General features: G+C 37.5%; 1 protein-coding gene across 1 annotated transcript in view; it reads right to left on the minus strand.

Moving 5' to 3' along the window:
* Positions 1-15014, minus strand: part of RPGR (retinitis pigmentosa GTPase regulator) — a 63026-nt gene that overhangs the window by 43723 nt on the left and 4289 nt on the right. The window contains exons 2-8 of the mRNA XM_024764566.1: positions 13549-13674; positions 12776-12868; positions 11260-11322; positions 8635-8793; positions 7538-7687; positions 4060-4218; positions 1552-1707 (exon numbers count right to left, since the gene is read on the minus strand). Of these exons, the coding sequence (XP_024620334.1) occupies positions 1552-1707; positions 4060-4218; positions 7538-7687; positions 8635-8793; positions 11260-11322; positions 12776-12868; positions 13549-13674 (906 nt within the window). The remainder of the gene's footprint in view (positions 1-1551; positions 1708-4059; positions 4219-7537; positions 7688-8634; positions 8794-11259; positions 11323-12775; positions 12869-13548; positions 13675-15014) is intronic.

Below are 15014 nucleotides of genomic sequence, written 5' to 3' on the forward strand. Positions count from 1 at the left end.
ATAGTGGCTGCATCAATTTACATTCCCACCAACAGTGCAAGAGTGTTCCCTTTTCTCCACACCCTCTCCAGCATTTATTGTTTCTAGATTTTTTGATGATGGCCATTCTGACTGGCGTGAGACAGTATCTCACTGTAGTTTTGATTTGCATCTCTCTAATGATTAATGATGTTGAGCATTCTTTCATGTGTTTGCTGGCAATCTGGATATCTTCTTTGGAGAAATGTCTATTTAGGTCGTCTGCCGATTTTTGGATTGGGTTGTTTGTTTTTTAGTTATTGAGCTGCATGAGCTGCTTGTAAATTTTGGAGATTAATCCTTTGTCAGTTGCTTCATTTGCAAATATTTTCTCCCATTCTGAGGGTTGTCTTTTGCTCTAGTTTATGGTTTCCTTTGCTGTGCAAAAGCTTTTAAGTTTCATTAGGTCCCATTTGTTTATTTTTGTTTTTATTTCCATTTCTCTAGGAGGTGGGTCAAAAAGGATCTTGCTGTGATTAATGTCATAGAGTGTTCTGCCTATGTTTTCCTCTAAGAGTTTGATAGTGTCTGGCCTTACATTTAGGTCTTTAATCCATTTTGAGTTTATTTTTGTGTGTGGTGTTAGGGAGTGTTCTAATTTCATACTTTTACATGTACCTGTCCAGTTCTCCCAGCACCACTTATTGAAGAGGCTGTCTTTTCTCCACTGTATATTCTTGCCTCCTTTATCAAAGAAAAGGTGACCATATGTGCGTGGGTTTATCTCTGGGCTTTCTATACTGTCCCATTGATCTATATTTCTATTTTTGTGTCAGTACTATACTGTCTTGATGACTGTAGCTTTGTAGTATAGTCTGAAGTCCGGGAGCCTGATTCCTCCAGCTCCATATTAATTATCTATAGGTGAGTTAGTCATTTTAGGGAAGTACCTCTACTGAGTCCTACATTGGCAGCACCTAGTTTCTGAGGTTGAGAAGTAGACCCACAGCACCATCTCCCCGGATAAAGGGGAAACTACAGAGCAGAAGAGCTAGAGGACCCAGGTATTCATTTAATTAATAGTCTTTGGGGTACCTTTCTGTCTACCACTGTGGAGAAAGTATGAAAGTGTTACTCCTGAAAACGCCTCCCAGTGGCAGAAGCATCATAAGAATTTACTCAGCCTGAATGTAGCTGTCAGACTGAAGAGGGAGAATATTTTAAAATAAGTTCTTTCTTACGAGACTTTTCCCTTTGGCCTGAGCAGAGTTCAGAGCCTTCAAATTGATACAATTTCAAAAAGATTCCAGCTTTTTACTTTTTATACTTCTGCCACAGTATAATGCTATGGTCTTACCTCTGATAGCATTGACACATTTTGAGGCTCTAAACCTTTGGATCATTTACACAGATTTTAAATTAAACTAAAATATGAAAAAGGAGTTTACACGTTGGCATATTAAACAAAGAATTCCATTTTCTCAGTTATTATTTCCTTTGCTCAAGTTAGATACATTCATTCCATATGGTGTTTATTTTGTAATAAAATATACCCAGTTCCATAAGTATATTAACAGAAATTCTGATCTGTACCTGTTATCAAAGCTGTGTGGTTTTCTCCACAGCAAACATAACTTATTTTCTGATCCTTAATATTCTCAACGGCTTTGGGTTCTGAAGTTTCAAAAATAAAAGTGCCAAGACCCAGTTGACCAAACTGTCCCAGCCCAAAGGTGTACACGGCCTTCTCTGAAAGGGGAGGGGCAAACACAAGAAAAGGATTTCAGAGGTACAGGCACTGTCACCATTATATCTAGAAAAACAGTGCTATTCCACCTTTTATAATGAGGGTTAAGGGCCTCTCAAAGAAATACTCATATAAGAATACCTAATACTTACATATACATTCCTCAGTGATAAAGGAAGAGAAAAATGACAAGGTACACAATTGTAACAATAATGGCATGGGCCTGATTTTATCTTTTACATATAACCATAGAAGGAATTGCTAAAGACACAAAAGTCGGTGAACTACTACCTAAAAAGTCCCTATAATTACCACTCAGTTTGTTAAAAAGCATCAGTTGTCATTAAGCTAATTCCTTTCACTGCCCTAACTAAACGACTAGTGTTTCCCACAGAAAACGTCCTTACTTATTAACAGTAATTTAATGGAATAACCTATTTTAGAAAACAATTTCAGAGGAGAATTAGCATGAGAATGAAAACTTACATCAGACATGCTAGATTTATTCACAGGTAAAGCTCATTTACTAGGAAATGCAATAATAATCAAAGGAGGGGAAAAGCCTTTCCTCTATATTAAAATTTTTAATTTTATTGAAGTATAGTTGATTGACAATGTTGTGTTATTTTCCTCTGTATAGCAAAGTGACTCAGTTATACATATATATAGTCTTTTTCATATTCTTTTCCATTATGGTTTGTCACAGGATACTGAATATAGTTCCCTGTGCTATACAGTAGGACCTTGTTGTTTATCCATACTATATTATATTAATATTTTGGAAGTGATTCCAAAGGAACTCCAATAACAGTAAATATTAGCTCACATAGTCTTGAGAAATAGAAAAGCACAAAAATAGGATAAACGAGTGGTGATGAAAGCGTCCTTTAGACACACGACTCTCCCTGGCCCCTGCCTTAGCATATAACATAACACATGAAGAATAAGTTGCATTTCTGCCCATAGAATAAATTTTCAGATAATTTATAAAGATTAATTTTGAAGTTTAATTCCTAACATGTCTTTTAGAAATTATATGAAAATTCACTTTATCAGAAGAAGTTTTGAAAAAAACTTAAACCTCAGAATTATTTCCAAATTTAGAGTTGAGGCCTGGAAAAAAATTATTTCTCACTTTGAAAAGACTCCATCTGGAAACTGTAATTCTGGGAAACCATAGCTTTATACACATGACTGGGACTAGAATAGGAAGTCAAGGAAAAGCGATGTAAGAGAGGAAAATCTAAAGATAAGATATTGCTTAATCACCTTGCAACATTTAAGCATTATCATCTGAGAAATGGGTATTACTTAAAATTTGTCTAGAACACTTCTAGCTTCGGGTTACTGAAGATTAAGTGGTGACTTCAGAAACTGTTTATTTCTTTTTGACCAAAATATATCATAACCATTCACTACCTAACTGCATGACCTCTATACTACTCATCTAAAATAAATCTAATGCTGAACAAATTTGGGAGCATCAATTTAGTAAGCATATTAACAAATAGTAAGTCTATTTTAATTATCCTGACTAGAATCCTGAGAAGTCACATGTCATACCAAATACAAAGTTCAGAAGCCAAAAGTGACATTACTATTAAAGTTCTAACTTTTTTTATTATCTGTAATTTAAAATCTTAACACTTCAATGAATTACTATAACAGAACATAAAAATCACAAAGAAATCACCAAGTTAGACATTGTGAATATCAAAAAGAATTATCAATGACAAGTAGAAAACAGCATTAGCAGGGAGCTTCTCCAAAATAAGGTATTTCAGAAAAAATAATGTCAATTTTAAATAAATATGGAATACATATATATGAGGAAAACAATTTGTTCTTGAAAATGAGCTAAAAAACGTTATTTGCTGCCATTAAACGTGTTAAGATCATGAAAATGTCAATTATGCTAGCAAAAATAATTCAACAAGATTCATTTTTTTCTACTTAAAAATTTCTTCCACAGGCCAGAAATGTTTATTAACTATAGGAACAAAAGGTGGGGTTCTTAATGGAAAAAGATGCAAAGCCAACTTACATGAAGTATCTAAAACAGTCAAATTCATCGAAGCAGAGACTTGAATGGTGGTTGCCAGGGGCTGGGGTAGGGGGAGAGGGGAGCTGCTAATGAATGGGTATAAGGTTTCAGCTATGCAAAGGTAAAAGTTCTAGAGACCTGCCATACAACATTGTGCCTATAGATAACAATACTGTATTGTAAACTTAAAAATCTGTTAAGAGGACGGATCAGATGTTAAGTGTTCCTACCACAATAAAAATAAATGAATGTAAAAAAAGCTTTTTTCATTAGCTACCAAAGAAAGCAGGGAACGGAGCCGCACACTTACCTGTGAGCGCAACTGTGTGCCCTCCACCACAAGCTACTTGGATCACCTTCTGAGGAATTCCAGGCACCAGCTGGGGCACTTTGTGATTGATCAGCAGCTTTTCGGGAAGACCTAACTTCCCATACTCAGGTTCTCCAAAGGTGTACAGTTCTCCCTCCGCTATTGAAGGAAAAGGACAGTGATCGATGATGACATAGACATGAACAAATACCGGTCTTTTTGGTACATGTTCTCACGTTTGATAAAAAAATGTAGAAAATCTCAACTTAATAAATTTGACCTTTCTTGAGATATTTTTACTGAATGGTAAGGAAATAAAGGTAGATTTTCCCTTCCCCTTGATTATTCTAATCCAAAATCTTCCTGAAGAATTCACGACCAGCACTACTAGTAACAACTAGAAAATTATTTTACCTGTTTCACAATACGTAGAAAAGATGATCTTACTTCTACCTACTTTCAATAAAGCAAAATGACTTGACATTAAACCCCCATAAGGACATGGATTTTGTCTTGCTCACTATGGTATTGCAAGAACTTAGCAGTGTGTCTAGTACATTAAACATTTAATGAATACTTGGTGAATAAATAATTGCTTTTAATGAAACTTATTGTAGAAAACCCATTTATGTGTGAAGTAAATATGGTGAGACTAAAGATAGCAGATTTTACTCAGTTAGATGGCACTTTTTCCAGAAAGATTCTCTTATTAAGGAACTCATGACATTTAATCACTGCCTTGTCCATACCAATACTATTTATTTTCTTCTGTTATCACACGTCCCACGCTATACTATGAGCTTCTTGAAAGCAGGAACTTTTTTTATTCATTTCTATGAACTGAACTGAGTTCTATAAAACAGGAATTTAAAAACTGTTGTAAATACATAATCTAATCCAAAGATTATGACACAGAACGCATCACCACTGATATGAGGAAAGAGGTAACACAGCACCTCTTGTATTATTTGCATGTCTCCAAGAGAAGCACGACTGACTGACTGTTGACCAGCCCCTGGGAATGTGGCCCTTGGGAGTGTTCTTTATGTTGGTGATTGATGTTTTTGTTATGTACACCTGGAGAAATGAATTATGCCAGCTTAGCAAGAAGCTAAGAGAGGCTTGCTTTGCACAAACTTCAACACTGATGATGTGCACCTGGTTTCACTGTTGAGGGACCCGAGTTGCAGTTGCCATGACTAGTTGCTAGCAGGATGTGCCTACATGACACCAGCCACCCACACAAAAGCCTCAGAACCTTAGAATAGAGTAGGCTTCCCTGAGCAGAGACATTACACACACATCCCTGTAGTTCACTGCAAAGAGAAAACATGTCCTGTGCGGCCTTGAAATAGGAAGGACGAGGAAGCGCATAGTGGACCTCTCTGGAGGATACAGATCTTTCCTGCTGCTTTTGCTCGGTATCCTTTGCTGTAATAAATCTAAGCCACGAGTATAACCAGCTACTGAAGCTTGAGAGCCCTTCTAGCAAATCAGAACTTAGGGAAGTTGTATGACATCTAATGCACATGGTATGTGCCACTTAAAACTTGGTCAAATACTGCAAACACAGCTATACTCATTTTTTAGAATGATCTGTACAAAAAATGAAGCTTTCTGAACCACAGTTTTCTCTGAAGTATTCGGCAAACACTGGCACAGAAGTGCTCAGTAAGTCAGCACGCTCCCCCTTTTCCCATGCTTCTTGCCTCTCATATGAAAGGAGTTACTGAGTCCAGATAAGTCTCTTTCTACTACTGTCTATAAATTCCTGCTGCTCCTCACACCTTAAATGGGTGAATTGTATGGTAGGTGACCTATACAACAATAAAGCTGTTTTTTAAAAAAGGCATAAAAACAGAAAACAAAACAAAAAAGTTAAATGTAATGCCTATTGGTTAAAACAAATAATTCCACTTGTTTCCCTACTGGCTAAAGCAGTAGTAAAAAAAAATTGATTCTGGGAGTTTTATTAAGGCCCAAATATAAGACAATGCTTTTGATTATTTGTTCTTGCACGGGTATTTTTTTCCCTGTTTTTTGTTTTATAAACAAAGTGAGTACAGAATATACCAACCCCAGGAGTTGCAAATAAGTTGGTATGTGGTATTGTCCCAAGGAACACAGTCAATTTATCATTCATTCACTCACCTCCTCATTCAACAATATTTATTGATTGAATAAATATTGTTTCTTCAAGACACAAGCTGACCCAGTAGTGAACAAACCCAGCCAAGTCAGAGTTTGCCTTTTCTTGGTACCAAGTTGCTACCAATTCATTGGTAAACCTGGGGGGCACTGGGATAGGTCAATAAGCACGTTCTAAACCTGAATCTGAGGTGCACAGAATAGGAAGTAAATGTATAAAACAAATATTTAGAGAGATATCTAAGAGGGTCCATAGAACTATTTCTGCTGGGTGTTTTTACTGTTAGAAAAACCATAAATAAGATGGAAAACCATGATCATACTTCTGGTATTACTACCAGTGTAGATGCAGGCTATAATAGTTAGAGTCCAACATTTAAAATATTTTAACTAAGATAGAGAAGGTTGCCAGTGAGCCCAGGAAAAGGAGAAACGGGGGATCCTGAGAAAAGTCCCAACAAAGGAAAGCATATCCCATACTGAACTCCCTTCCTTTTTCATCTAATCTTCATCCCTATTCCTACAATGAAAATCTATGACTCATGTACTGAAACAATAAGAACGAATTATCAGGACAAGAATAGAGTAGGTCAAAGTACAGAGCCAAGTGGATCCAGAGAAAAGAGGCTCACAGGTCCTGTTTTTAATGCCAAAGAGTCTAAGAAGTTTGAGAGCCAAAATTTAGAAGGGTTTCTTATGCATAAATTTTGTTTTCCTAATAGACCTAACATTCATTAAAAAAAAGTTAAGGGACTTCCCTGGTTGCACAGTGGTTAAGAATCCGCCTGCCAGTGCAGGGGACACGGGTTCGAGCTCTGGTCTGGGAAGATCCCACATACCGTGGAGCAACTAAGCCCGTGCACCACAACTACCGAGCCTGCGCTCTTGAGCCCATGAGCCACAACTACTGAGCGCACGTGCCGCAGCTACCAAAGCCCGCGTCCCTAGAGCCCGTGCTCCGCAACAAGAGAAGCCACTGCAATGAGAAGCCTGCGCACCACATCAAAGAGTAGCCCCTGCTCGCCACAACTAAAGAAAGCCCGTGTGCATCAATGAAGACCCAACACAGACAAAAATAGAAAATTAATTAAAGAAATAAATAAAATAGTACCAACGATATTAAAAAAAAGTTAACACGTCAGATAGTTTGAAATTATACTCATTACTGAAATGAAGAAATACTGTGACCTAAAACAGACCAAAATTATTTCATTACATGTAGTACCATGACAATATTTCTACAGAAATGTAGAATGTTATGACATTTTATTATTTAGTAATAACTTAGAAATGGGAGATAACATGAGAAATCCAAACTGTTCCGTCTTACTTGTTACAAAAGCTGAATGGTAATATCCACAAGAGATCCAGGAGATAGGTTTTCCAATGGTCACTTGATGAGGGACACATATACTAGTTATATTTTGTAAACCAATTTGCCCCTCAGAATTGTCACCCCACATGAAAAGCTCTCCATCCTCTATAAAGAAAACACAAAGAGGAAAAAAGGTTTTAAGAGGTAGCAGGGATGGCAAGTTATTATACTTCCAACAGAGCATTTATTTTTTAATTTAGAAAAATTATGTATCTTGAAAGAAAAGTACTACTAAGATATTTATACCAGGTAGCTACTTATTACAATTTCTTTAAAAAAATTTTTTTTTTTTGGCTGCGTTTGGTCTTCATTGCTGCGCGCAGGCTTTCTCTAACACCGCACGTTACACAGCTCTCCGGACTGGAATGAAGCAGCACACCAGCAGCTTCTTCAGTGAGACACGTTTATCTCGGCTCCAAATTTTAAAGAAATTTCTCATATGGGCTTTTGATAGGGAGGGCAGAGAGATGCAATGACCATTACAAACTATTTTTTTTTTTTTTGCGGTATGCAGGCCTCTCACTGTTGTGGCCTCTCCCGTTGCAGAGCACAGGCTCCGGACGCGCAGGCTCAGCGGCCATGGCTCACGGGCCCAACCGCTCCGCGGCATGTGGGATCTTCCCGGACCAGGGCACAAACCCGTGTGCCCTGCATCGGCAGGCGGACTCTCAACCACTGCGCCACCAGGGAAGCCCTACAAACTGTATTTTAATAACATATATCCAACAGATTTCTAGGATGTTTCTGACAGCAACTTCATTAAAGCTGAAATATAACTTTCAGAACACACAATGAAGATAATGTTTAAGAATATCTAAAGGAACAGATGGATAGCACAGCTTCGAATTTATTTAACAATTACCTTCTAAACGTCTGTAAGCATAAAGTTGTAGTATATGTCATGATTTTAAGTTCTATTTTAAATGTCTTCTGAAAACACATGGTCAATGAAAGAAAACTAAACAGCATTGCTGTCTTCAGTTTACTGACTTGGTATATTCTGGTCTAAAAAAAAGGGATGTGTCCCAGTTTGAAGTGGAAAAAAGTCTTACCAGTCAGCGCAGCTGAAGTGTTAGACCCAGCAGAGAGTTGTTTAATCTTATGCTGGGATGTAAAAAAACTAATTAGATGAAAAGTGTTTCTCTCTTCAGTATCACCAAGTCCCAGCTGTCCTTCAGTATTTCCTCCAGCGGCGTATACTTTGCCTCCTTCTGCACACAGAAAAGAAAACATCAGTATACCATAGTCACCATCTTTATGAGGCAGACCAGTGTGTATCAGACAGTTCCTCTATTACCAGTGAAGAAAGCTGAAAGCTGGCATTATCCTACAATTTGGTGAACAACTTCATTTAGGCGTCAAAAATACAGCAAAACAAGCAAGGCTCCACATTTTTGTGAGATTTTATAAATCATTCTAGAGTTTAAGTAGCAATTGAAATGCACAGAATGTGTGGAATGCATTTTCTTGCTAATGCAGAACTATTAACTCAGAGTGAAAAAGAGGAAAGTAATTTCCAAATTAGATTATAATCCAAATCAAACTATTTTAAAAGAGATGTGGTTCATTAATTTTACCTTCCATACCCATTAAAGCTAAGACATAATAGATAACAAATAAGTAAAATGAGGCGAATACAAGAAGAATATAATTAGAAACATGAAAATTCTATGTTGTGTAATTATTTTAATTTTCTAGCTAAATAGAAAGCCAGTATAGCATTGTGTCTAGGAGAGAGGACACCAGAATCAGACTTCCTGGGTGCAAATTCTGGCTTGCCACTTATCAGTTGTGTAACCTTGGGCAAGCTATCCTTAACCTCTCAGTGTCTCATTTTCCTCATCTGTAAAATGGGATAATAATAGTGCCTACTCCATAGAGGTGTTATGAAGATTAAATGAGTTAACATTTATAAAATTCTTAGAATGGCACTTGGCACATGGTAAGAACTATATAAATGTTAACAATTTTCTTAATCACATTAAGAAATATATCATTCCTAGATAATAAACATTGCCAGTAAGCTCTAAAGTAATGACACATAAAGATATACTTATTGGGACTTCCCTGGTGGTGCAGTGGTTAAGAATCTGCCTGCCAATGCAGGGGACAGGGGTTCGAGCCCTGGTCCAGGAAGATCCCACATGCTGTGGAGCAACTAAGCCTGTGTGTCACAACACTGAGCCCACGAGCCACAACTGCTGAGCCCGAGGGCCACAATTACTGAGGCTGTGTGCCACAACTACTGAAGCCCACATGCCTAGAGCCCATGCTCCGCAACAAAAGAAGCCACCGCAATGAGAAGCCCGCGCACCGCAACAAAGAGTAGCCCCCGCTTGCCGCAACTAGAGAAAGCCCACGCGCATCAACAAAGACCCAACCAGCCAAAAATAAATAAATAAATTTATTTTTAAAAAGATATACTTATTAAAATTAGTTATATCTGTCATAAACATGCACATGGAATTAAAGCCTCACTAAATTACAGGGGAAACTTAGGACAAAATCATTCTGAATCAGTAAAAATTTAAAACTAGATATTATTTTAGAAAAAATGAAACCTAATTGAGGAAATAAGACTAGGTTTCAAATGGAAGATACTACAAGGCCACATGGAATTGAACCACACAATTTAACACATATGGAACAAACCAGAGTTGGTAGTATGCTGAAGCAGTTCAGAGAATGACATAAGGAAAAAGCTGAATAGTCACAAAAAGCTCCATGGATGAAGTAAGACTTATAGTGGATCTGAAGAGACAAGAATCTGAGTCCATGGATGAACTAAGACTTATACTGGATCTTAAGAGACAAGAATCTAAGTAAGAGAAAGAGAAAAGACATTTCAGCAAAGGAAAAGTATGAGTGAGGGCAGAGAGGTGAGGCAGGGGCCGAAGCAGTGAGAACAGCCTGAAGACAGAAGAAGCTGTGTTTGTGGGAAAGGAAGTAGTAAAGACTGCTCGGTGGTCAGGGCCTGGATGTCTAATTGTTCCAGCAGGATTGCTGAAGACTACCTTTTCTCCACTGAACTGCCCTGGCACCTTTGTCAAATATTACTTGGGCATAAACATGTGGGTCTATTTCTGGATTCTATTCTGTTCCATTCATCTCTGTCTGCCTTTTCACTGCTAGCACACTGTCTTGATCACTGTAGCTTTACAGTAGGTCTTGAAATCAGGTAGTGCTAGTCCTCCAATTTTGGTCTTTTCAAAATTCTTTTGGCTATTCTAGGTCCTTTGCTTTTCCATATAAACTTTAGAACCACCTTGTGAATTTCTACACACACACACACACACACACACACACCCTGTTCGGATTTTGATTGGAATTGTGCTAACTCATATCAATAGTCTTTTGGGGAGGGCTTCCACTCACCCTCAGAAAAGAAGAGGGAAGAGCAAGATCAGGAGCAAGCGGCCCCTGAGGTGTGCACACAGGTAAGGAGATGCTGTCCCTTGACATAATCCAAGAAAAGAAGCTTTTTCTTCAGTCACTTAACATTTATCTGCATATTTTCATAGGCAAACAAGTGTACTAACCATTTACATTTTTTAAAAATCCTAATCTTACTGTTGCCAAGTTACCATTTCTATTAATTTTACAAAGTCACAAATGTCACAGGAGTGAGACCTCAGTCCTCAAATTGGGCAGGAAGTCATACAGATTGAATACTATACCTGTTGAAACTAGGGTGTGGTTCCTTCCACAGGCAGCAAATTTCATTTTTTCCAGTTTTAAAGCTAAAAATATAAAAATATGACAAGATATTTTATGATTATGGAAATGACAAATAATCCAGGTCAAATGATAACCAAGTGGTAGCACAGATTTAAACCCAGGCTTGTCTGACTCCAAAGTCAATGTTCATAACTAATAAATCAAAAGCTTTTGCAAGGACTTGTGCATCATAGTAACCAATGGTGCTTTGAAAAAAAATACAAATAGCTCAGCCCCACCCCTGGAGAATCTGAGTCAGTAGGCTTGAGGTAAAGCCTAGGCACCTATATATTATTTAAAACTCCACAAGTAATTAACATGTGCTGAGATCCACTGCATTGTTTTGTTGCCTCTTCACCAACCTGATCTATTCCCTAATCTGCCATCACCATCATCAAGCTTACTTTCTACCTGCCGCAACAAAACACTAAGTCCAATATTCATAGGCATACACCTATGTTAAAGTTCTTCATTCATTCATTTACATATTAAAAACTTTTACAGAACATCTCCTAAGCTCTTAGCATAGGGGCTACAAAGATCACTAAGACAGAGTCCCTGGTCTCAAGGATCTCATAGTCTAGACAATCCTGTTAGCTTGATTAGATATTTGAGAGTAAGGATCATAGGCACTGTAAATAAACCCAAGGGTTTAGTAGACTGTGCTCAGTAAATACTTTTTGACCGAGTGGAATACTTCAACAGTTCCACAGCAATATCTATAAATAGCATGCATATGATAAATTACACTGAAATTTTGAGCTGAAATTAAAAATTTGGCTACAAAGATAAAGAATCCTGCTCTTGTCATATCCCAAGGAATCTCCATCACCATTCAAGTATAGCTGATGTTCACAGGTTATAACCAAACAGAAGCTTTTGCACATAATGGCAAGAAAGCTTTGTAAAGATGTAATATGTCTCATATTTTCTGGGACAATCCTGATTTGAAATATTTTGTCCTGTTGTTCTTGTAAGAACACTAGTACTAATCAACTCCTAGTTCTAATATTTTCTTCAGCACAGCTGCTAACTATACACAGCGGGGTAAAGTGTGTTTTATAAAACCAACAGAACCATAATGTCCACAACTCGAACAAATGAGACAGAGCTCGAAATCCTAACATATCATATTGTTTGTTCTCTGTATATACAGTAACAGTAATATTTAAATTGGTTTACAAACAGGCCAAAAGAAAAAAAAAAGGATGTTCAAGTGCAATACTGTAGAATCATTACTTCCTTTGTGGTCTCTGGGTTTAAAATCAATATGATTTTTAGACCCTAACATATAAAACTAGTTCTGAATATCACATGAAAAATAAAGTTAAATGCCAATAATATTCAAGTAAATCTCAGAAAATAAAGAACTAAAGACTTTATTATTTATAATATATTAAAGAATTATACAATCAATATAAAAGTACTTTATACACTTTAAGTATTTAAAGTGATAAAGAAGAAAAGACCCCAAACCTTTGACACACGTTGGCTTGTTAACAGTCGATTTTGATCCTAATCCTAACTGACCCCAGTTGTTACTGCCAAACATGAAAAGCTTATTATTTCCTGGTGGGAAGGAAAAAGAAATAATAAATCGAAGCGGTTGCAACATAATGTAAGAAGAAGTCATCACAAAGCAATAAAAATGCTGTACTTAAACACTGTCATTGCTTTTCTGTGTTGAAACAGGCTCCCTTGCCCATCTACCTATAGCCATATTCTGTTAGGTGTAAAGAGTTTCTAAGGGCTTCCCTGGTGGCCCAGTGGTTGGCAGTCCGCCTGCGAATGCAGGGGACATGGGTTCATGCCCTGGTCCGGGAAGATCCCACATGCCGCAGAGCGGCTGGGCCTGTGAGCCATGGCCGCTGAGCCTGCGCGTCCGGAGCCTGTGCTCCGCAATGGGAGAGGCCACAACAGTGAGAGGCCCGCATACTACAAAAAAAAAAAAAGTTTCTAAGATTATAAAGTAATAATTTTTTGATTATATTGAAAAATTCAAATAGATTTATTCTAAGAAAGTAATATGTATAGAAAATCACACTTAAATATACTAAGGGAACTTAGAAGTCACTCTTGATAAATCAATTTGTCAAGAATTATCTGGCAAAAAAAAAAAAAGAATTATCTGGCAAAGTAAAAAAACCCTCCACTTTCTGTATATCTTCAACATGTTTCAAACACAGCACATCTATAATACTTAGGATTCCCTAAGTATTACTATCTTCATTTAAGATTTTAACACTAACCTGTAATAATAGCAGTATGTTCATCTCCACATGAAAGATATATAGGCATATCGTTTTTAAACCAGAATTTGCTGGGATTATTTTCAGCAAATTTAGTTTTCCCAAACGTAAACACAGCACCCGAATCTGCAAATATATGAGAGTTTGGATTTCACAACTTTTATTATGTTGCCTGTTAACTAAAATATTCTTCCAGTAATTTATCTATACAGATCCCTTGTCTCCCAACAGCTTGGCTTCTGCTCCAGCACTGTCTATGCCCTCCTTCTTTCATCTTAACTCAGTTTTATTCCTCAAACTTCATTCTAGTTTTATTTATGAAATCTAATAAATTAATTATGTATTATTCATTTACTGGTGTAAAGTAAGAAATATACTGTCATAATGACTAAGAGTCCTGCTGTCACGAGGTGGACCATCTACTCCCTGGAATGAGCTGATACACTCAATGCCCCACTCACGCTGGTAAACACCTCATGGTCTAGCCCTTGACTGAGGGCTTTTCTCCACACACAGAAACAGGACAGTACTGAGTTGCATCATTAACATCGTGAGGACGCAGGATGCTGAGATTTTTACATTCTTAAATTAAGTCATTAAATGCTACCTGATGGGAGGAGTATTCACAAAAAAACACAATTATTAATAATAAATATTAATGCTCAAGAGACTAGCCACTGTGGAAAACCTGAGAACAATTGTGAGGTGTGTCAGTTCAAACTGATAACTGACATTTAGGAGGCCAAGTTCTCGAACAGGCTCTGAGTTTTTATAGAATGAATAATTTTAACTGTTTTGTCCTGCTCTGGGTTCCCAGGAAGCCTTCCCCGATACCTTCACCCCAAGCCAGGGTTTGGTGGCTCTGCTCTGGCCCCCTGGCAACTACTGTCAAACGATACTGTCATTTTGTTTAGTTTCTTGAATCTCTCACTAAGCTGTGAATTTGATGCAGGAATTTAACCATGTTTGAGCCCAAGAGCATGGCAGAAACGCAATACATATTTCAGTGAATACATGATTCTGCTCTAATCCAGTGTTTTTTCAAACTGTTGGTCGTGACCCATTGGTAGGTCAGAAAATCAACTTAGTGGGTCACAGTGACCATTTTTAAGAGAATGTATTATAGAAAAGATCTGAGCGCATCTACAGCAAGTACTGTTTCGTGAAACTTCTATTTCTGTTACACAATACGTACGCGGTACCGGGCCACAATGCCAAAAGTTATTTCTGGAGCTCAGAGGAAAAGTCTTAAAAAACCACTCGCTAACGGCTCCCTCCTTTCTCCAAGTCGTTTTCTCTATCCTCTTTTACCCCACTCCCCCTGGTCACTCACTCTTTACTGCGTTCAATACACAACCGGGTTCTGAGGACCTCGAAGGAAGTACTCTGGGAAGCTCATAGGGAGGTAAAAACTTCCCCCGCCTTCGAGAAACTCATCGCAAACTTATTTTAAAAGAATTAGAAGA

This window comes from Neophocaena asiaeorientalis, unplaced genomic scaffold, assembly GCF_003031525.2.
Source record: "Neophocaena asiaeorientalis asiaeorientalis breed wild unplaced genomic scaffold, Neophocaena_asiaeorientalis_V1.1 scaffold870, whole genome shotgun sequence".
Classification (NCBI taxonomy): domain Eukaryota; kingdom Metazoa; phylum Chordata; class Mammalia; order Artiodactyla; family Phocoenidae; genus Neophocaena; species Neophocaena asiaeorientalis.